Here is a 22,275-nt window from a genome sequence, read left to right as displayed (position 1 = left end):
AGGTGCAGAACCCCCTCTTTTCTAAATCGGGAGGAAATAAACTCCGGTTGCAAGGAGACTTCTAAATCAGTACTTGGAGAGCTCACAGCGCTAACGGCCAGGAGCACCGGCAGGTCAGGACGTACAAACCACTGCCAGTCTCCGATCCCGCTTCCTGCCCCACAGTTTTTTTAAGGAGCTGCTGATAGTTAATTGGTTGAGTCTGTTTCCACCTCTTGAGCATACCAGTATCTGCAGGTGAGCTGGTATCTCGCTTGTAAGTGTCTAAGTGTTTGCCTTGTAAGAAAGGCCTCCTGTATCTCCACACTCTTTGTCCAGGGTTCAGAACCACCATTTGCTAGGTCCTATTATGAAATGCATTAACCTCCAATGTACAAAGAATCACGCTAAGATTATAAAGCAAGATCCTTTTTCCCCTTAGGATGGACCCCTTTAAATAATTATGATTCTAATACCAGTCTAATTCATAACAGTGGACACTTAAAACCTTGTCACTTTCTAAAAGCTTTGCTACAAAAATATGTTTTCATGTTCATTAAACTGAACCAGCCCAAAATCAGCCACTGTGACAAACCCTTGGTTTAAGAATAAAACCCGAGTCCTATACTGATAAAAGAAATAAAAACTGAAGCTCTTTACCACCCTAGAAAAACAGGAAAGCAAGATGTTTCCTTACAAGCTGCTGCCTGATCATTCTCCTATGGTACTCATAAACAAGTGATATTTTATACTTTTATGAATTCTTATACCATTATTCTTTCATGGCAAGCACTCAAAATTAATTGTAACAAAACAGTTACTCTATTAAAGAAAAGAGATTTTGGCCTTTTTTTTTTTTTTAACTTGCAATACATTGTGTTCTATTTCAAGCCCAGTTTTCCATCTATAACTTAGCCCTAGTTGTAGCAGAATAAAATTCCAGCTTTTATGACAGAAGGCTTTTTTTGATCAATACAAGTCAGCAGCAAAAGCATTTGTGGTTTTTCTCTGGAAAGCATTTGTGGCCACAGACTCAAAGGAGGAAGAAAGGGAGGGGGATTAACTCTTCAATGAAGGTCAAAAACATAATTTAAAAGTGAACCAAGAAGAGCAGCTGTGTCTGTCAGCGCAATCAAGATTACCAGCTGGAGAATTTACCAGCAATATGAAAACAATGCACACCAGATGTTAAGTGTTGCAACTGTGAGTACGAAAACATCGCTGGGCATGGCACTGTCATGCTAGTACTCATTACCAGACAGATTTTATATTTAGCATTTATTTATTAATTAGACAGACACTACCAGGAAGAAACAATAATATTTTGAGCTTGCAGTGTAAGCCAGAGGCAGGTGTGACACTGTAATAACTTAACATTGGGCACTCTAATAATCTTCCTTATTTCACTGTGAACACAACATAATGACTTTTAAACTAACTAGCGAATACTAGAACATCTGCAGCTGAGCTTGCTTTAGCTTCACTCAGTTCAGTCTGAGCTTTTTGCTTGAGTTTGGCTTCTTTTCTAATAAATCTAAAATAAATATTAAGAAAACAAGTACAACCACACGCTATTCCATGGATAATCAACTGGAAAGAACTTTACATAAGCCATGAAAGCAAATACTTCAATAACACCTCTACCAGCACTTCCTTCACCAGCTGCTTTTTATCTTCCTCCTCCTTCTGGGGCATTCTTGTCTTTTTTTCTACACATTTTACTCCTTGAGAATGAACTCATTTTTTCCCAATGCTTCAACCAGCATGTTCCACCATTCTTGCTGGTTCAAATATCTGTTGTCAATTCCTTATTTTGTATGTTCTTTTATTAATTCGGTCATGCCCTCCTTTGTATGTCTCTCTCAAATGAAATACAGGGGGAAGAGAAGAGAAGAGAAGAGAAGAGAAGAGAAGAGAAGAGAAGAGAAGAGAAGAGAAAGATTTGGGTTTATGTACTCCTCTCCCTCTCCATTGCTGATGACTAAACTTTCTTCCTCAGCAGATCCACAAGTAGCCATTTCTGGAGAGAGCAAACAAATCCAGGCCCTCAAATTCTTTCCTTTTCCAGGCTTTAAAATTGAAACTCCTTTAAATTCTACCATCGAAATGCTCGATGTCTTTCTTGCTATTATCTGCTGGTACAAACTTCCTGGCTGTCATCTCCTCCTCTAATACATGCAAATATTCCAGTAAACACCCCCACCTCCCCCATTAGTTTAACCGTATCGGGGAGCCACTGCCTTATTCTTGCTCTTCCCCCCACTTTTGTCACTTCCTTTAACCAGTTCTGAATGGTCACTCTTAGTCTTGAGCACCGATGGCTGTACATTTATAAATGTCTATAGAAATTATGGTTTTGCGTCTGTGTGCAGCTTCTCCTACGTTCACTCTCATCGTCCATATACCTCTCCTAAATGCTCTAGTTGCTACATCTCAAAACCCGCCTTTTTCTCCTTTCAATGCTGTATTCCTACGAGTAGGTGGCTCTCATCCTCTTGGTTAAAATCCCTACTATTTCGTGTTAAGGATTTTTCCAGTTTCCACTGCTAAACTCAGTTTTAACGTGTTATTTCTCTCATCGCAGGAAAAAAAAAATAATTAGACCCCAAGAAACTAAAAGAATCATGGATATTAGTATCTAAATTGTTTACCACAGAGGCTGTTCTTGGAACTACCTTGAAATTTGTTTTATAACCTGTCCTTTCTTCCTTGGTGCAAATGCTTTATCTGAAGGAAGACACGTCTGTAGAAAAATATCGTACTGCCCTAAATAACCAGTATAACTGAATCAAGCTGGATAAAGTTATTCAAATACAATTACTGTCAGCAGAGGGGAATGGAAATGTGTGTGTGGCACCTTTTCCTGACATAATACATACATTAGCATAACTTTGTTTACTGCTGCAATTAAAAGAAAAAAGGAATTAGAAATGCCCAATCAATAGATACATTTAACTGCTTATGCATCTATTACTTGTTCCATTGTCTTAAAGACAGAAATTTCTTACGTATTTCATTATTTCACATTCTCCTTAGCTTCTGCACTCATTCTACTTTATTACAACCTATTCCACATAGCTTACCTTGGCTTTGCCATCCTGTGCAGACATATATCCTACACACATGCTCTCTGTTGTATGGCTCCACAGAAATTCCACTATAAATGAAAATGCAAGAAGTCACAAAAAATGCGTTGGTTTAAAATATAAGATGTAATTTAACAAGACTGGAAACTTGAGAAACAAATATAGTTTAAAATACAGTTTGGGAAAGGACAAAAAACAAACTTAAAGAACAAAAACTACTTACCAGAGTAATTGCATCTCAAAAGAAACAGCTATCAAACAAACAAGATTTTCCTGCACTATTTTCAGTCACACACTGCAGAACTAATACCCGGAATGAGAATCTTACTTCAACGATATGAAGCCTCCAAGATGAAAAATGCATCAACTGCAAGTACAGTTAAAAGATAGGACCAACTCTTCGAGCAGAGGCCTGTTCCACCCATAAAGTAGAAGCAGATATAATTTGCATTCGTTTGCCCTGAACCCAGATCTAAGTACGCTACAACGGCATAAACGTAGATGGCATACAAGGATTCTGCAGAATTTTAACACTATCAACAGAATAAGCAGCAACAAGCATTTTTTCACAGAACAGAGCATAAATATATGCATTATATGTAACTACCAATGGGTACACGGAGATTTGTGGTTTAGCTGCACAAGTAGGGTACAGGAAAACATGCAGTAGTTGTAAAGTTTGCAAGATGACAAGTGAAGATACAGAGCAAGCAGGAAGGACATTTGGTGAAAGCAAAGTAATCCTGCAGAAGCAGCAGGAGAGATGTCCGATGGAAGCAGAATAACACTGCACACTACGCAAGAAAGATGCCTGGCAAAATTAGAGCAAGACCTGGTCCCAAAACTATGCTCAATCATATCAAGAGCATATGCAATCACCTCCTTCCTTTGGGGAGAGGGTAAGGAGCACCAAAGGTAAGACAGGAAAGAAAGATGGAGAAGAAATGAGCCCATTTGGATTTTGGCTTCCCTATCAAATCACTCTTAGGTCTGATCACGTTGACTTCTAGCACTAACTATACAGCATCAGCTCTCTGGTACTGTATACTCGCAGCTACTTTAGGATATAAACGTTAAAGACCAACTGTTGTGCTGGTAGTGAGAATGATTAAGAAAACTAACCGCTGCTAATGTGTATTGTTAATGCATGTTAATCAGGTACGGTGGTGGTCTAATGTTTCCAAATGGCCTGATTTATCAATTGTTTAAACAGCCCATTACAGTGATCTTTAATTCCCTGATACATACACAGACATCTTTATATATACAAACACCTCTCCACTCCGCTGTAACACAAAATTCAGACAACGAGCACATTATTCATACTGTTAGCCTCCATCCAGTGGAGCTTTATAAACTGCCACGCTGTATTCTTCCTGCTCTATGCCACAGCCATTTTTCTTTGTGTTCATCAAGTAGATAATTTGGAAAGGGGAAAAAGAAATAAAGTGTAGTTAATCAGAATTCAGGGTGTTTGATAGAATACTGTAAAATGTTTAAAAAATTGCACTGAAGTATAAATTTTTCCTTTGGATTACAGGAGGAGTCTTACATGAATTATACAAGACGCCGTGAAAATCTATTTCCAGTATTTCTTTAGAGAGAGACTTTCACATACTGCAAAAAGCATCATTAGATGGTTTTAAAACTCTTATTCATTCCTGGTCCTCATGTGCCTTTAATATGGTTGACGAAGATCCTTTGAACCATTTATCCCTGCATAGCAATTAACCCGGAGCAGAAGATCAAAGTTTAGACAATCCCGGCAAGACTTGAAGATTCTGACAGATATGCAGATTTCATCATAAAAGAAAAATGAACTTCATTTAGGTATGCGCTTTGCTCCCCCCCGTAACAGATTCATGACTGATATCGCCAAAGGTTAGTCAAAAGCTTTCAGAGAGTGAAACATATTCAGTGCAATAAAACTGCATTCGACGAGGCCAACCCCTCCCTAATACCCTAAAGGTTCAACTGTCAGTGAAAGCATTTATTTTCTGGAGAGAAATTTAATCTTATCTTTCAATTTTGAGAAGCTGGCGAACAGTTCAGGCTGAATACCCTCAAAATATTATTCCTTTGCCTTTGATAACTCTAGGCATATTCTTTTAAGTTTTTAATGTTTTTTTTCCTTCTACACAGTCGACCAAATGTAGCACGTACTAGCATGAAATGTGGTTATTGCCAGCTATTACAAGCAGTGGAATTACCATGAAAATCCTAAATTACATACTAATCTGAAGACATTTCACATATTTTCACCCATTTGATAAATTACCTTCTTGCAATTTGTTTCAATAGTTCAAAAAAAAAAAAAAATCATCCCTGCAATAAAGACATGAGATTTTGTTTTTCTGTACACTGAGTTCCTCAGTATTACACATCTTCAATCCAAACAACACAAATACCACATATGTTTAACTATACATTAATTCAGCGTACACTATAAGACAGGAAAAATCTGTGGTATAGAAAAAATATCTTTAGAATAAGCTGTGCTACATTAATCTTATTTCAGTGGAAAGAAAACCAAAAATCAATGGACAAATAGTCTTTACTTATGATGGGGATTTTCTTCATTAATTTTTGAGGAAAAAATACCAAATCTTCCTTAATGGGAACATGTTTTCTTACATGAACAACAAACATTAAATGAATATAAATATTTCTCTCACTTCCAAACATAAGAAATTGAAGGTTAAGTTGATCTTGCTTATTATTATTTAATCAAACATGTGTTTTCATTTTCTTATCTCTTTTTTAAGGCTAGAATTTATGTTGTAGGATGCTTTTTCAGTAGATCAATGATGTCACAATTATTCCATTCTTAAATCTGAAAACTGTAAATCAAACTTGCAACATTCTCTGTATGTTTAGCAACCCATGCCCTGATTCTAGAGTCAGGATTAGACAGTCTTGGCTTTCAAATAGTTGAAAGACAAGAGTATGATGATTGTCCAAGTCTATTTGATAGTCTGCTTCTTCAAAAAGACAAGCTATTCAAGCAATAACTAAAAAAAAAATATAACATACAAAAACTATTTCTAAAACCTTTTCCCATCCAAGCCTTCCAAAATTATTTTGTTGTCCCTCAGGATGATCCCAGAACCATCATTGGAATTCTAAGGCTTCACCTCCCAAATCTCTGGTTCTTTGTAATAGCAAAATAAACGTACATGAAACTCTTACGGACAAGATGCGATGTTGACCAAAAGCATAAAACACACATAAATTTCAACTGTTGGGTAGAGAAAAATTAATGTTATCAACTGCATTGAGCAAAATTACTTATTGGAGTAAGTATCCTGACTGGGTGGGGGATACAATCAGACTCAAGTCGACCAACACAGCCAAAGTAGTCCACAATATTTAAAGATTCTTGTAATACAAGTCAGCAAGGCGTGATACGAAAACAAAACTCAAAGATAACATACACCTCATCCTGTGCACCTGTAATAACTTGACCCTAGCATCCTGGAAGTCATTGAACAGACAGCAATAAATTCTGGAGCTTGTGTGGGTTATCCCATCGTTAAGAATGTATCTGCCGGCTCACCTCTAGCACACACTCTGCCTGCTACTCCACGCTGGCTGTACGCAGGCGAACTCTGGCGACATAAAGTCACCAAAGGATTTAGTGGGACAAAACCAGTAATGAATTAAAACAAAGGTGAGGTGTCTTTCTAAACAATAGCCCATAGATTAAAAAGAAATGATGCAATGCAAGAATTACTAGGTGAGAAGCTATGAACTGCCTTAAAACATGAAGTTAGATTAAGTGATCAAATTTGTCATATCAGATCTTAAAAAATGTGAAAGCTACTTCAAATCTGTAATGCTACTGACAGCGATTCATGAAACACTTGGGGAAGCAAAGGAAAACAACTTTAATTCTGGAAGCATAACAAATATATATTAGACAGGTCCATGTGGCCTAATACGTAAGCACATAGCATGGCCAGACACATATGCCCACATCTGAGGAGCACCACAGGAAAGGAGATGGTACAAGTGTCATGCTGAAGTCATTCATATGCCCCTAGTCCCAAATCCCTGCCTTCAAAGAGGAGCCTAGGCTTTACCATCTCGGGGTTGTATTTCCAACCACCTCAGGTAGTAGCCAACAGATTCAGTTTCCTAGCCGTTTCTCTACGACAAACCGCGTGACGGTTTACTGTAATACACTTGCTCTGCTGTAAAGCACGAGACAGATGAGGATCTTGTTTCTTCCTGAGTATAACAAAAAAATTCTAACCATAAAACAACCTCCCTTCTAAATTTTAAGTGTATCCTCCAAATTTTTACATTTTGTCCTGCAAAAAGGAGGAACAAAGAACTTTATAGATAGCAATTTTAGCATATAAACCACTGAGAAGCAGTAAACAGTCATATACATTATCCCTAGCTAAAAATGGGATTTTTTTTTTTTCTGTGAGGAACATACCCTGCCTTGCCACAAGCCACCGTTATTTCTGTGCCATGGTTTTAGAAGGATCCCACGCAACCCTCTGAATCACAGTTCAACTTAGAAATAACGAGTCAGAAAGAATGCTCTTCTCCACAGTTTTAGAGAACGAACAAGGCTAACGCTACTATTTCACCTCCTACAGCTTTAGCATCTCAAACAATTTCCGTTCCCCTTTTGTTTTCTCTGTGGCTTTGGAACAATGGTAAACATGCACAGACACTTTTTATTTCATCTTTCACTTTGAGTTAGCACCTAGCTCAAGTCAAAACAAGAATTTCTTACCTAGTAAAGTTGGCTTTTCCTGTGATGATTCAGGCTCTGCTGAACACCTGCAAGACCGAAGAACTATCACACCTCCGAGTACACCATCTTCATTGGCTAGAAAAGGTGAACCTGGGCAAAATCATTGGGAAGAATTACTTGCAATAGAAATAGTTTCTTGGGTATTTTTTTATTTGACTTTCCTGCCTTCCCCCTTTAACCTTGTCACTAAGCTTTGAAAAGGCTGTCAGGTCAACCAGTGCTTTTCCAAAAGCATCAGTTTTATTTTTTCTGGTGTTTATAATGAGTAACTTTCTAAAGAGTAATCTACTAATCTACCAGTAATCAAAAAAGGAAAAAGAGCTACATGGAATAAAAAAAAAAAAAAAACCAAAAAAACCACAAACTGGAAATTACATTTGTGAGTACAAAACCATTTCTTCTTGGATTAAGGAAAATAAAATAATGAAAAATGGAGTGTCAAGTTGAAAAAAAATCATGTCTCACTATTTAGTTCTTTTTGTACTATAATTAATATAAAGACGGCCACATATGAAAACAATCAAGCAAATTTGGGTCACTTTTACAGTTCATTCATTTTTCCCAATTTAAAGCACTTGGTACAGAGACATCATCAAATTGCTATAGACTGTCTTCCTTGCTGTTTTATGAATATTAGCAGAAAAGCCAAAACACATCCTACTTTTTAAAGTGGCTTTTCTGTTGTTAATTTAAGACATATGATATAAACCATCTTCTATCAGAAGATGGAAAAGTTTTAAAGTTAGCTGAATCAAGTCTAACTATTCTTCTTCTGGTTTGGAATTTGAAATGAGATTCCTGTAGTTTTAAATGTGGAAACAATGGTATGATTTACATATGATTTAAATGTCTTGAGCCACAAAATTAACCAAGTTCTTGCACTTAAGCCCAAATAGACCCTAGTCTCACATTTGCAATACACTGTGATTTAAAGTTGAACATACAATTGCAACAGGCATTTCATGTATTTCTTTTCAATTATTTTCTTTTAAATAAATTAGTATACTATGTCTAGTGTACAGACACCGTAAAAGGATTTGCTGGCCGCAAGAACTTTAGAGAAGATCTACTCATCAGCCTCCTTTAATTTGCCCACAGCTATTCATATGATTAAAATTACTCCTTTAATGCAAATAACATCAACAAAAAAACCCCAATAAGAACCAACTTTAAGCTTTACTGTAAGGAAAACTAAAAGCTTTACCATGTTTTCTCTCGACATAAGAGCAGCCAGGTTCAAAAGTGATACAACATGGTCATTACAATAGAAGCCCATATTGCAGGAATATAATAAACGTGGTATGCTTAACAAACAGTAATATCTTATTTGATCTAATACAAACAGACACTATCTTTAAAGTCCCACTTGCTTTGTACAAGAACTATTACTAGATGCCAGTTACACCTACTGTATTACTCACTGACCACGACTAAATCTCTGCGCACCAAGAATCCAGCCAATCATAACATAATAGATAGCAAAAGAGGAAAATGTCTTTGGTTAAACTAGAAATGCAAGGCTTGGGAAGTTGTAAAGAGTTTTACCACCCAAATCAAAATCCTTTACTCCATGCTTTCCAGGATGCTAAGTATATATCTTATACTTTCACTGTATTAACCAAGTTCTGGCTACGTATGCGGTATGATTTCTGCAAGCAAATGAACAAAAAAAGTGGTTTTCTTTATAGAGGACATACATCCTTTAATCTTTACTTCAGAAACTCAAGTACTTCAAAGACCATGTCTTAACCTGAACTTGGTCTCCAGACCTGATCTTACACTCAACTGCATAAATTATTGAGGCTATAAGCCATGCTGTGGTGAAGTGTCATTGCACACAGACAGAAAACGTTTTGGTTTAGTTTTTAATAAGCAATGTTTCTCCTCCTTTTTCAAGGCCTGTGAAAGGTTCTTTCAAGGTTCTAGTGAAAAATACTAATAATCTCTTGAATTAGAATGGTTACAAATGCTCTACTTCAGCAGAAGACTGTCAGCAAACAGCATTTAAAGCAGATAGCATATTTAAGGCCATACTAAAACATTAAGACTGTATGAATGGGCATAAAACCAGGCAGTGACTACTGATTATAGACTTGATGCCACTAAAGTCTTGTTCTGGAAATGCTTACGTTGGGTTAATCACTTTTTTTTTTTTTTAAGCGTTTTTTTTCCTCCCACAATCAGGAAAGACTAGATGAAAGAAAAGTCTGTAAATAAACCTATCACGTATTTCTTCATTTCCCCAGTATTTTTGTCAACTATGTGCCATCATCACTGACCAAATTTTCAATAACATAACTCGCATATGCTAGGCTCTGTCTTTTTAAACTTTAAGAGAAGACTTGGCAGTATATTTCTTTCCACGTAAAGAGTCTGCAGCAAAACATGTAACACTACATTTTCATCAGAATTCTTTCATTTGTACAGGGATTTCTTTGCAAGAACAAAACATTTATCTTCAGTGGAGTACAGAATAAGAAAAAAGTAATCACTCACAGGATGCATTTTGTGAGACTTTTTTTTAAAAGGGGTTGAAAAAATAATTTAAAACTTGAGCTTCAAGCACATAAGAAAGTCTTAAGCCTACAATTTAATCCAAAAAAAATGTTCTACCTATACGTGCGCAACTGTGCTCACGAGAACTCCAGTGCTGCCAGCGTAAATAGCATTTATTTATTGACTTTAAATATGCTGTCCATCGTATTGCCCTAAATATGTACTCAACTGTTTTCTGAACCAAGTTACTTCCTTCAGTGGAAGGTTATGCACCATGGAAGCGTTATTAGCAGTGCACAAAATTCAAAGGCGTTCAAGTCCACATTTAAACACTCAAAAGCCAGAAAACTGACTGTATTAATTCAGCCTTTGCTGGAGTACATTGCCACTCTACTCTTATTTCAACTAGAAAACTCAAAAAGAGGATTAATTTAATAGCACTGTGCATGATAAAAGTGTGATAAAAACATGATAAAATATAGTTTTAACTTCAGCACTCATAAAACACACCGGATACATAAGATGATGACTTAATAAACAACATAAATTGGGCCCTTGGAGTAAGGACAAACGTTGGTTACACCACACAAGACCAGGTATTACTGCACTAACTTTGTACAAATTGACCATAACGGTAGTACTGGGGTGACAGAGAGATGGCTTAGAGCGACTCGTAGCGGGTAATTTGAATGGAGTATTAAACTGGGAAATGTCTTAAACATTTGTGTCATGCAAACAAAGCAAAGACGACGGGACGTATTATCTCTCCTCCATAGATGGAAACGCAGCGTTACTTGCCCAGCGGTGCACAACACCAAAACCCACAACCTACAGACTATCTTCATTTGTAGCACCTTGACCAATATACTACAACATAACGATGAAAACGATGGGATCATGTTGGCTTTCTTGTTGCAGCCAGTCATGGTTTGGAGCTGTAGCAATAGAGATTGAGCCAAAAAACAGTTGTAACTCAAGAAATTACTGAGATCTATTGTTGCCAGCTGAGCTACTGAAGATTTTTTAAAATTTTTTTTTTAAGGAACAATGCAGAGCCAACTTTTAATTTTCTACACCATTTTATCATCAGCTGCAGAATGAACATTATTCTGGAAAGGAGAAAAAGTCTGAAACAGGAACATTTCCCTTCTTCTCACCTCCAAACACAAGCAGCAAATGAAGACGCAAACACACAATCACTTGTAAAACACCTGCAACGATTCACGATCTTCTCACCCACGCCACTTCCACGGGCCGTCTGTTTCTCCACTTCTGCTGAAGGCTGCCATCCACAGAGTCGTCAGAAGCAAATTGTGTGACTACACCCTTGTCCGTTCCAATCGCTTTCACCAGCGATTTCAGCTAAACCATCTCAGTGCAACATCAGCAACAATATAGTATGTGCCTCCAATTCACTGTGCTGGCTAAGTTGTGGGGAACCAGCCTCTAAATAGTGGCAGTAAAAACCAGTTTCCTACAGTAATAGTATTACAGTATTCTACATTACAGTAAATTCAGACAGACTGTTTCTCCTCCCCTAAAAATCAGACTCTAAGCCAAATTAAATACACACTGAACAGCACATTCTTTAAAACAGAGAACACAGTATTTTCCAATTAAAGCAATTTTTTAAAAAGTTAAAAGAAGGATTCAAATATGTGAATTTTTTTAAAAGAAAGATATTTCTGAATATGCAGACTTATTACTGAGGATTGCAATTATACTAAAGAGTATTTTAACACAGTGATACAGTGCAAATGAGTAGGTCTATGTTAAGCAAGATTTTAGACAGCTGAACGTTAGGCATTCATTATTAAATATGTAAAAGTAAAGGTACAAAGCTCTATTATACTTCATTTCTAAACAGAATCCATGGCACTGTAGACAGGAATTAATGTGAGTGTTCTCAAAACACTGTGGAACATATTTCATTAATTTAGTTTTAAAAATCATTTTGTTAGAGCCAAGTCATTGAGAAAAAGAAATAATACTGCAGACTTCTGCAAAAAATAACAATACAAGTAATGGCATTTTTTCATATACATTATATTTAATTAGTATTGAAGCAGAAAGAGAAAAGGTGCAACTGAAATATGACCATGTATATTGAAGTCATAATGGCTGCTCATTAGAAGGCAAAAGTAATCTGGTTACCACACTCCTACATAATTTTTGCTCTCTCTCTGTACTCTTAAGAATGATAGATCTTGCTGTACAATTAAAAATTCAGTAAAAATAAAATAAAATATGTCTACTAGCCAAAAACAGGTTTTGTACTGCAATAAAATAGAATTGCTAGACAAATCTTTGATCTAACAGCTTGCTAATGACAAGCCTACAAAAACCTAGGGCTTTTAATACGGTTTGTAAGTCTCATGAAATTCCTTGTTCCTTCCCAGTTACACTGGCATAACACTGAAGAATTTGGCATGAAAAAACCCAAAGCAAAACTTCGACTACAGCATTAACTAATAATGTTACCACTGACTGGCCACACCAGAAAAAAGGGGTAGGAAAAAACAAACAAACCCCATCTTTCAATAGTTTCGGTTTAACCCTCACCTCCCCCCACCATCACAAAATTTTATTTTACAAAACACACTTCCCTCCTTCAAAGCTCAACTATTCTGTTATTGTTATCAGACATATAGAAAGCATTATCAAGTTTGTATGTCTCTATTTTGTACATTATTAACTTGCAGTAATGGTCTCTCAAAAAGCAGCAAACAGGTCTTCATAGCAGCTCCACATTCACTGATCCCATCAAGTTCTGCAAGAGGAACCACAACTGAACACCAAGACCCAGGTTCAGCCTCAGAGCAGGGACAGAGCGTACAGATTTCACAAGCGTTAAGACAAATAACTGCCTCAACATTCAGCCTTGCTCTGGAGAAACTACAGCTACAAGCAAAGAACATTTTTTCTTTTATGTCTCTTGTAAATTAAACTACTCCCATGATGAAGGTTGCCTACTCCAAAGCATGTGATGGATAACAGTTGTGCATTTTGGATCCTGTGCTTTTCTCCCATTTGTAGCTACTGGACAGATCCAGCCTAGCACAGATTAGATACTAAACTGTAAAAGAAGTGTTTTATTTACACTTACCCTGCCGAAGGACTAACCAGCTGTTCATCAGATGGTTTACATTCATGCTCTTCCATAGCAGAGAAACCATTACCAGCTTCATTGTTTACATTTGATTTCAAAGTCTTCAGAGCTTTGGTATAAACACTGACTGTGGCATGGTGTAACCAATTAAGTGCTTTAGCATCCCCCAGTTTTAACAGAGGGCAGCTAAACAGTTCTAAATCTTCTCAGGCTGTAATGTGAGTGAAATTCAGATTTTTTCAGGTCAATAATCTATAGAACACCTACACCACTGGCCTTTGTTACCTTGCAGACAGAACGTGTTTAAAGTGAAGCTGTTTGCCACTGCTTCTGCTATGTATCCCATCAAACTTCAAGCTAACAATTTAAATAAACATTAGAGAAATATATAAGAACTAAATGAAGCCTGCTTTTAATTTCATGCACCATTATTTGTTAAATGTTTAAGCGCAAGCTGTCTGAAACCAGAGATCTTTATATGATAAGTAATTTAAAACATCTGTTTAGAATTTTTAAGGAAGCTGCAAGGAAAAGCACCTGCACTTTCAAACTTTACAGGTCAGATTTTAAGAAATTAAATAATTGAGGATATTGCTGTCCAATAAAATCCCAATGCTTTTGATAAGGAGAAGCACAGTTAGGACCTAGACAAACCTTAGTGTAACATCGGCGCATGGTGTTAGTTTTTCAGCTGGTTTGATTGTACAGATAATGAAGAGGCCTATTCAATTCTGTCTACCATCAAATACAAACTTGTGAAACTGTAAACTTGCGGTGGATGAAATATATTAAACTTCAGGATCACTTCATGCTCTTTTCAAATCTTTTCCTCTCTGTCATGAAGACAACACAATAATGGTTCCATAGCATCCTTCCTCCGTTACAAAACCACAAAGGATACTACAAAGCTTAGTGTGACACAGCACCTCAGTGTAAAGCAACAATAACTCTGTGTGACAGTCACTGGCAGTCTTGTAACTGGTTTTAAGTATGAGGCTTTTTTCCACCAACCAGCATAACTCGTAATTGTGAAATTTATATTCTATGGTTCCTAATGGTCCAAACTTTTTCTCCCAAGAGAGGTATTTGACACAATATTTCTAAAAGAGGAAGTGTCAGCATTATCCTTCTGCTATTACCTTTCCGCAGGCATTGCTCATTTGTGAGCCGAGGCACAACTTAAAAATACAAGAATAGACAAACATATTTCCGCTAAGGAAAGAACAAATATCAGATTCCACTTATGTCTTTCAGCTCATTATTTTCTAATACTTTATAAGAAGCTTTAACATATAATTCGTAACATCGCCATTGTGAAAAGCCCAGATTTCCCGCCAGTGAGATGACACAAACATTTACTCTAAGTCTACATTCCACAAACTTGGCCGCATTTGAAAGGAATGATGAGTAACAAAATCCTCTGTTCTTCTGTTTGGAAGGTATTTGTGTTTACAGAACACCATTCTTCGACTGCGTACCAAGCCTTTAGCGCTCTTCAACTAAACATATCAAACCCATTTGATTTACAAAAAAATCTAAATTTAATTTCTCTCACCTCCAACTCAACCATCAATTTTGCATTATCCATAGTAAGTTGGCTCTGAGAAAAGATGAGAGAAGCACATCTGCCATTAGTTTGCTCATCACCTGCTGTTTAAACAGCACTCACTGTTTAAGCCAGGCATTCCCTAGCTGGAAGGATTCCCAGGGCTCCGTGAGACTCAAGAGAGTTCTGTAAACAGGAAGCACCAATCCGATGGCAACTGCCAAAATCAGCTGTTCATCCCTCCAACACAAGTAACGCACATTTTGACTTCTGACAAAACATTCTAGCTCTGCTTTGTTAAAGCTTTTTTTTTTTTTTTTTTTTTGGCCTCGGTCCATTATAAAAGTTTGACATGACCACAAAATAGGGCTTTTAGAAAGAGTAGCAAGGAAGGAATCCATGCCATCAGCAAGTAGGTTAGTAGTTCGTTTTATCCTATTGTTTGACACCACTAAGAAATCCTGCATCATACCATACATCCTGAGATATCAACTAGCACATCAACATCTATGAAAATTCAGAGGAAAAAAACTGTTTATATAAGCCTAATGTTTTCAGCATAATGCATTTTTTCAATGGTTGCACTATATCAGCAAGACGTTGCATTCCATCTTCAGAATTGCCAAGGTCCCCCAAAATAACACTAACGGCTACAAATTTAGTAGTATGTCACATGTAAACAGCAAGATGTCTATGTCACATGTAAACAGCAAGATGTATCTGGATTTTGAGGTTTTCCTCAATCAGTCTTCATTCATAGGAGAGCTGAGAGCAAACTAGATTTTATGCTTTCTAATCAAAACGACGAATTCAAGCACTTCACCTACACACCAAAAAAAAAAGGTGGCTGTATCTTTTTTTTTTCCCCACCCATGTCAGCACTGCTCCATTAAGTGATTAAATACAAAACATTACATTTGTGCTGCTTGGATCGTAATCTTTTTGGGGAATGTCCCAAGATTACTTTGTTCTAGAAATGACTGAATATAATAGTAGATTATCAAGTGCGGCCTTCCAATGCAAAGGTGACTTTCTCTCAAACAGTCAAACGTAATGTTGTCAGAAGCAGAGTTTAATATGGATTCAACATTATAAACAGAAATAAAGAAATTGCAACACATTGCTTGCCAAGACCAAGGGCAACAGTTCCTGGATCCCAAAAAGGTATGCATATGTCCCTCTTTCGGTTCTAATTAAAATATCATAAAAATGAACTTTGCCAACCCAGTGTACAAGAAGTGTTATGTTGTCCACGAGAAATTCTGAAGGTCAAAATTGTCTGTGGATTCTAAAGCTTCAGAAATTTTAAGGGCTATAAAGACAGTGCAAGTCAACATATATGCCAGAAGCCTCAATGGAATCTATGCTATTCAAGTTCAAGCTTATACAGATATAAAATTCCACATTCATATTTTGGTTATCACTTGAAGAAAGAAAACAAGATCTATATTCACAAGAAATTAAACATGTATAAGTAGTCATGTGCAATCCTCTCAAATCGAGGAAAAAAATTGGTTTTACTTTACAATAGTCTTGAATGAAGTCTACTTCACATTTTCCACAAATTAATTTCATCATGTAAATAGCAAATCAGAATCTGTCTGTTCAAAGTATTTAATTAGAACACACAGTGGTTTGGAGGTCTATTCTATTTAAAAGGGTTAACATGATGAATAATTTTTATTATTGCTCCTAAACCGTCAATTCTAAAATATGCAATTGTACACCACAGCCAGTGATTCAGGCAGGAAATTCTTTCTTCAAACCTCTCCGGGTATTCTATGACTCACACACCAACTGAGATATTTCCAAGGGCTTTCCTTTAGATTTCCTAAAATATTCTTCTGTAGTTTGATTTAACATTTTTTAGATGTAACACCATACTGAATTTGAAACCAACTGCAACATAAGGCTTCAGCAGAAATCACAAAAGTAAGTATCATAATTTTATTTAATATGGTTAATTGCATTTTAAATAATGTTAGGCAATGCTTAGGCAATTAGCACCATATACTTACCAATAAACTTGTTTTGCATAGTCTCTAGGAGAGCTTGGTGGGCATCTTCTGTTTGCAAAGCACATGAACATTCTCTGGCCAGTATGGTTCGGACAAGGTGCTCTCCACAACCTAAAGAAATATTAAGATTGGGAACAGTTAAAATACAGATATCACTATCAAGAGACTCTGTCATTATTTTACACCATCACAGCCAAATTTAAAAAAAAAAAGCATATGACAGAGGTCTGCCATATTTTCTTTTATTTTTTTTTAAGAGAGTGACACTAAGGCACATCAAAACTCAATGATGTCAAGAGTTTTTCTCACAACTTTCCTGAAATTTGCACTGCACAAAGTCATAAAGGAAAAAGGGTTAAGTACAGAAAGAAGAAAAAGAAATAGTCAGAAGCAACAGAAAAACTGTCTCTGACTCGTCATCTTTCTCCAGATCCTGCAATTCTCTCTCAAAGAACCCACTTACTAATCATTCTCACAGGAATGATCCTTGGATGCAACTCTCTTAAAACCAGGAACATCTTTAGTGAATGCCACAGTAACTCCTTTGCATGATGTAATTTTCTATTTAGTCCATCTGATTTAGCCTTTTGTCAACAAAGGAACACGTGAATTTACCTATGATTTTTTGACAGGCTGCTCACAGGACTCCTAATAAAAATTCCTGCAATTTTTAAAGGTTTAAGAAACTAAAAAGCTCCAGCAAACAACCACTTATTACTTCAGTGCTTTCTGTAACTACCCCGTGAAATCTGTTGATGATGAAGACAAACAGGTCATTAGTTCCTACTGTGTAGGAATGCTTTCACGCCTGCTGTTTTTCTCCCATGCTCTTTTCCATTCCTGTAACGTGCTTTGGGACATACAGCTGTGGTCAAATGGTACAGTGCACGTTTATTGGATCAACGTTTTCTTGGACAGGGAACCACACTGGTGGTACCTTCTGCCTATATACTAAAGTCATCGTACTACTATGCCTCCCATTTGTTGACATTTTTCCTCAATGGCAAGGAAGCAGATGAGCAGCTAGAAGAGGTCTACCCAAGTGCCAGTTAAGCTGAAATGTGTTATCCAGTTAGGAAAAAGGGAAAAACACAACTAACTAATTTACAGCTGTAATATGACAGTGATTTCATATTATCTACATTTAAGTGATTACAATTTGATCGGACTTGTAACTTCAGAGTATATCAGGGCCCCAAATTGTATTAGACACCAGTATAGATATAGAGAAGCCAAATATAGTCATTTCCCAATTATCAATATATATTTCTGGCAAATGTCTCATTAACCATGACAAGATGCAAGCACTGTTCTGGCTCCATAAAAAAATCTGTTATAATCCAGTTGGACTTAGTAGCTCAGGTGCAGAACTACATACATACACCTACGCAGCTTCCAGAGACAATTTATGGCTGGAAACAATCTAGCTGCTTTGACATGGCAGAGAGCCGGAGCTGGTAAGACATCAGACCTAAGCTGGCTTCAGACAAAGGCAGCTCAGTCTCCACGGATAACACTCACTTTACTGGAAACACTACCAAGCCCAGAACAAAGAAAACCGAGCAACTCTGGCTCAAGTCAGCCTAGATCTGGCGCAAAGAAAGAACTAATAAATGAACTCAACCCAAACTGGCTCCAGCGCAGCCTGTTGAGCATCTCATCGCTGTGCTTCCCAATATGCTGAGTTTGGAGCACTGACTGGTTTGGGCACAGCATTGCATGAACTCACATCGGCAGGTCTAGCGCTGTGTCTAGGAGCTACTCACAGACTGGCTGCTTGCTCTTGCCATCGCTTTTAAGCCCTTAATTAACATGGCAACCTACTCCAAGAATCTTTCTGGTTACTTGTCATACAGTTACATCTTTCCCTTTAAAGGCAAAGTGAGTTTAAAAATACTGTTCTTCAAAGACTGCTCACACAGCAGAAAAAGGAAAAAAAAACAAACCAAAAAACCAAACAACAAACCTCCTCACCCCTCAATTCCAAGATTTAAAAAAAAAAACACAATAAAAAACCCCTATGGAACATTACATATGCATTGGATGTCAGAGAATAAGTCCAGGGACCAGGTTGCAGAAAAATTGTGTACATATGTCCTAATATCTTGGTATTTTCAATCATCAAAATTACACCTTAGTCTTCAGTTATGTACTCCTTCTAATGGGCAGTGTCTCCTGATTAATACAATTTGGTTACACTGAATTGTTTGAAGTGGGGTACTTTGGCACTGAATCTACATATTACTGGCACAACAGAAAGATAAGAAATTCTTTGTATAGCAAATAGATTGAGTAAAAAACAGTTATAAATTTAGAGGAAAATAAGAGCGCTGAAATACTCCAACAATCACACAGCAAAGGGAGGCAGTTCTTGAGAGGACAAGAAAAAAGTGGTTTCACTGAGCCTGTCAAGCTCTTGAGTTACTGACCTAAGTGTCCTGGTTAGGATATTATCTTCAAGAGGCTCACACAATATGGTGTTCTCAACAGCTGCTTACAGAAGGACCTGTCGTTCATTGCCTCATCACATCCATGCTCAAAAGCTCTTGTCCACAATAGACTTGAGAGTTATCGAATATTTATCCAAGATAATGTATAAAGAATATGCAAAAACTCAAGATGCATTTGACCTATAGATCACAACATGGCTGTCACTTTTATTAAAACTAAGAAAATTTAATCATTGTGAAGTTTTGCTGTAAAGAATAAAACGAAATAAGCATGCGCCCCAGCTAAAACTTAGCAAGTTGACTTTTTCTTGAAAAGAACCTGTTAACAACTTTAAATATAACATCTATACTCTACGTGAGGTAAGAAGCATGGGACTTAGAACGTGAAGCAAGCAAATGAGATGCAAAAATCAGAGTGACCTTATGCATCTCCTATGCATCTACTAACAAAACCAGATGTTACTACTTCACAATTTTTAAGTAATTCCTAAATTGGCATCAAAAAGACAATAGCCATTTCTTAGCATGATGTAAAATGTTATTTTCCCCCCAAGAGAATGACTTTATTGAAGAGTTCCCATAACACCAAGTCTGCGACAAAAAAAAAAAAAAAAAAATTAAGAGAGAGAAAACTTAATATGGGTTAAGAACAGCTGCAACCCGCTGATGTGATCCAGGATCAACCACAAGGAAAGCAGCCTTGCAATTCTACTAACACATCACACATCTCTACATCCCCACAGACAATGTCATTTCTTTTTGTCATATTTATGTCAACCTATAAAGCAGCAAACTTACAGACGGCTGCTGGCAGTGTACGTAAAAATCTTTCAACATGTCACATGCCAGCAATCTGCAGGGACAGATAACTATGAAAATAATCCCCTCGATTTGAAAAGAAAAATCTGTTATTGCAGTTTTTGATGTAGGAACATCTAATTTTCAATGAGAAAAACAACTCAGCACTATTTCACATATTTTGACCAGCTAAAGGCTGGGAAAAAGAATTGCCCTAATTATTCCAATAGAATTGCCCTTCCTATTATCTCGTTAGAACCAAATACTAGAGCGTGAACTGCCTTGTGTGTTTAGCAGACCAGTATGTCTTTACAGTCTCAAACTGGGAAAACACTGTAGATAATACTAGGGCTAGACACAAAATAAATGTATACAGAATTACAGTAATCGAAACCTGATTTATAACTTACAATATAAAGTTGTGGGTTCAAATTTATAGTTCCATTCACTTGTAATGTAACCACCAGCATTAGCCAACTTCTGAACAAGTTGTATTAACATGACTCAAGACAGCGACAGTCAAAGCTACTTTAACACATTTCCAAATCATGCACACTAGCTGATGAAAATGTAAATCTGGTTCATTTGCTTAACTATCTCACACTATACTGCATTTAACTGCATGTTTTATTACACTTTGCATTTTTTTCACTGAATAACACTAAAACCAAACCAACAGGGACTCCTAATAAGAATTTTTCAGTTCTACACTCAAGTCTCAAATATGCTTGTTTTAGTAACTTTCCTGTAAACAGAGTTTAAATCATTTTATTATCCTTTCCCAGTTAAGATGATGACTTCTTTGGTAACCTGAAGCTCATTATATCTCAGAGACACAGGCTTTGCAATGAGAGATCAAAGCTTCCATAAGCCCTCACATAAGAGTGACTCAAATGGAGATGACTATCTGGAAAAATTTACTGGGTTAAATTAGTGCTTCTCACTGAAATTACTGTTTCATATAATAAACAAATTATTTTCCTAACACAGCAATATTGCACAAACACCGTGTTGCCTAGTCATAACCCATCTGCTGACAAAAAGACTACTGTTGGAACTACTGTTGTCCATGTTTGCAGGGCTAAGTACAGTTAGCTGTCGTCCTCTAGGATCACTACTTGCAAAGCGAGCAATGTATAGACAGAAAGCGTATATTCTATTTTGATAAACAAATAAACGCAAAGACAGATAAAGATTAGCATTTTGATGGAAGTTTCTAGCCTCCTAGGTTAAGGGGAACTAAGTTTAAAAACCAGATTCCTAAAGGCACATGGCAGCATGCGGCTCCTATGACAAGGGAAGCAAAGAAGGATAAGGCTCGACAGTCGTAATACATTTATTTTGCCCTCAAACCAATCGGTTTGGTGAGAACCAGAATCTTAAAAAAAAATTGGGGGGGGGGGGATCAAGAAAATCAAACAACCAAAATCCACACCCCACACCTGTCTTCAACTAGAACTTTACAACCCTGTCTGAAAACCACTTGGAGATCATACAGAAAGCATCAGAATTGATTTTCAGAGACACATATCATCTTGGATCATGCTTTTAATGCAGTGTTTCTTTCAAAGTGCAAAGCTGACCAACAGTGAAATATGACTTCCCTTTTCTGTGGGTATTTAAATGTGTCATTTCTGAGAATAATACCACTTTTCCTATTCAGACACTCATTGATTCATACAAGATCCCCACAAGAATAATCTGGGAATCTACCACCTCTTTTTTTTGTTCGTAGTCTCTTTTTCTTTTGTTATCCTATTGTAACTGAACAGTTATATATGTATCTGTAGTCCTCTCAAGTTACTCCTTCAGCCAAAAAGAGCACAGAGAAGCACAAAGCCCCCAACAGGCATTTTCTGAGCTTCAAGCACAGCAAGATGGTTGCTCCTGCACTCCACACCCCATGTGCCAGATGTTGCCGGTTCGTAAATCACAGATCGGGCAAACCAGAAGTACCTGTTACGCTGTGCGGTGCTGTACAACAAGTGAGACACATGCCTTCTTGCAGAGGAATGAGAGATG

General features: G+C 36.9%; 1 protein-coding gene across 1 annotated transcript in view; it reads right to left on the bottom strand.

Annotated features, from left to right (window-relative positions):
- TASP1 (taspase 1) overlaps positions 1–22,275 on the bottom strand; it is an 88,548-nt gene that overhangs the window by 10,165 nt on the left and 56,108 nt on the right. Inside the window, 3 exon segments of the mRNA XM_054821569.1 lie at positions 3,063–3,136; positions 7,816–7,926; positions 17,006–17,116. Coding sequence (XP_054677544.1) covers positions 3,063–3,136; positions 7,816–7,926; positions 17,006–17,116 — 296 coding nt within the window.

Source organism: Grus americana, chromosome 3 (genome assembly GCF_028858705.1).
Source record: "Grus americana isolate bGruAme1 chromosome 3, bGruAme1.mat, whole genome shotgun sequence".
Lineage (NCBI taxonomy): Eukaryota > Metazoa > Chordata > Aves > Gruiformes > Gruidae > Grus > Grus americana.
This window is presented reverse-complemented; position numbering and strand designations above follow the sequence as displayed.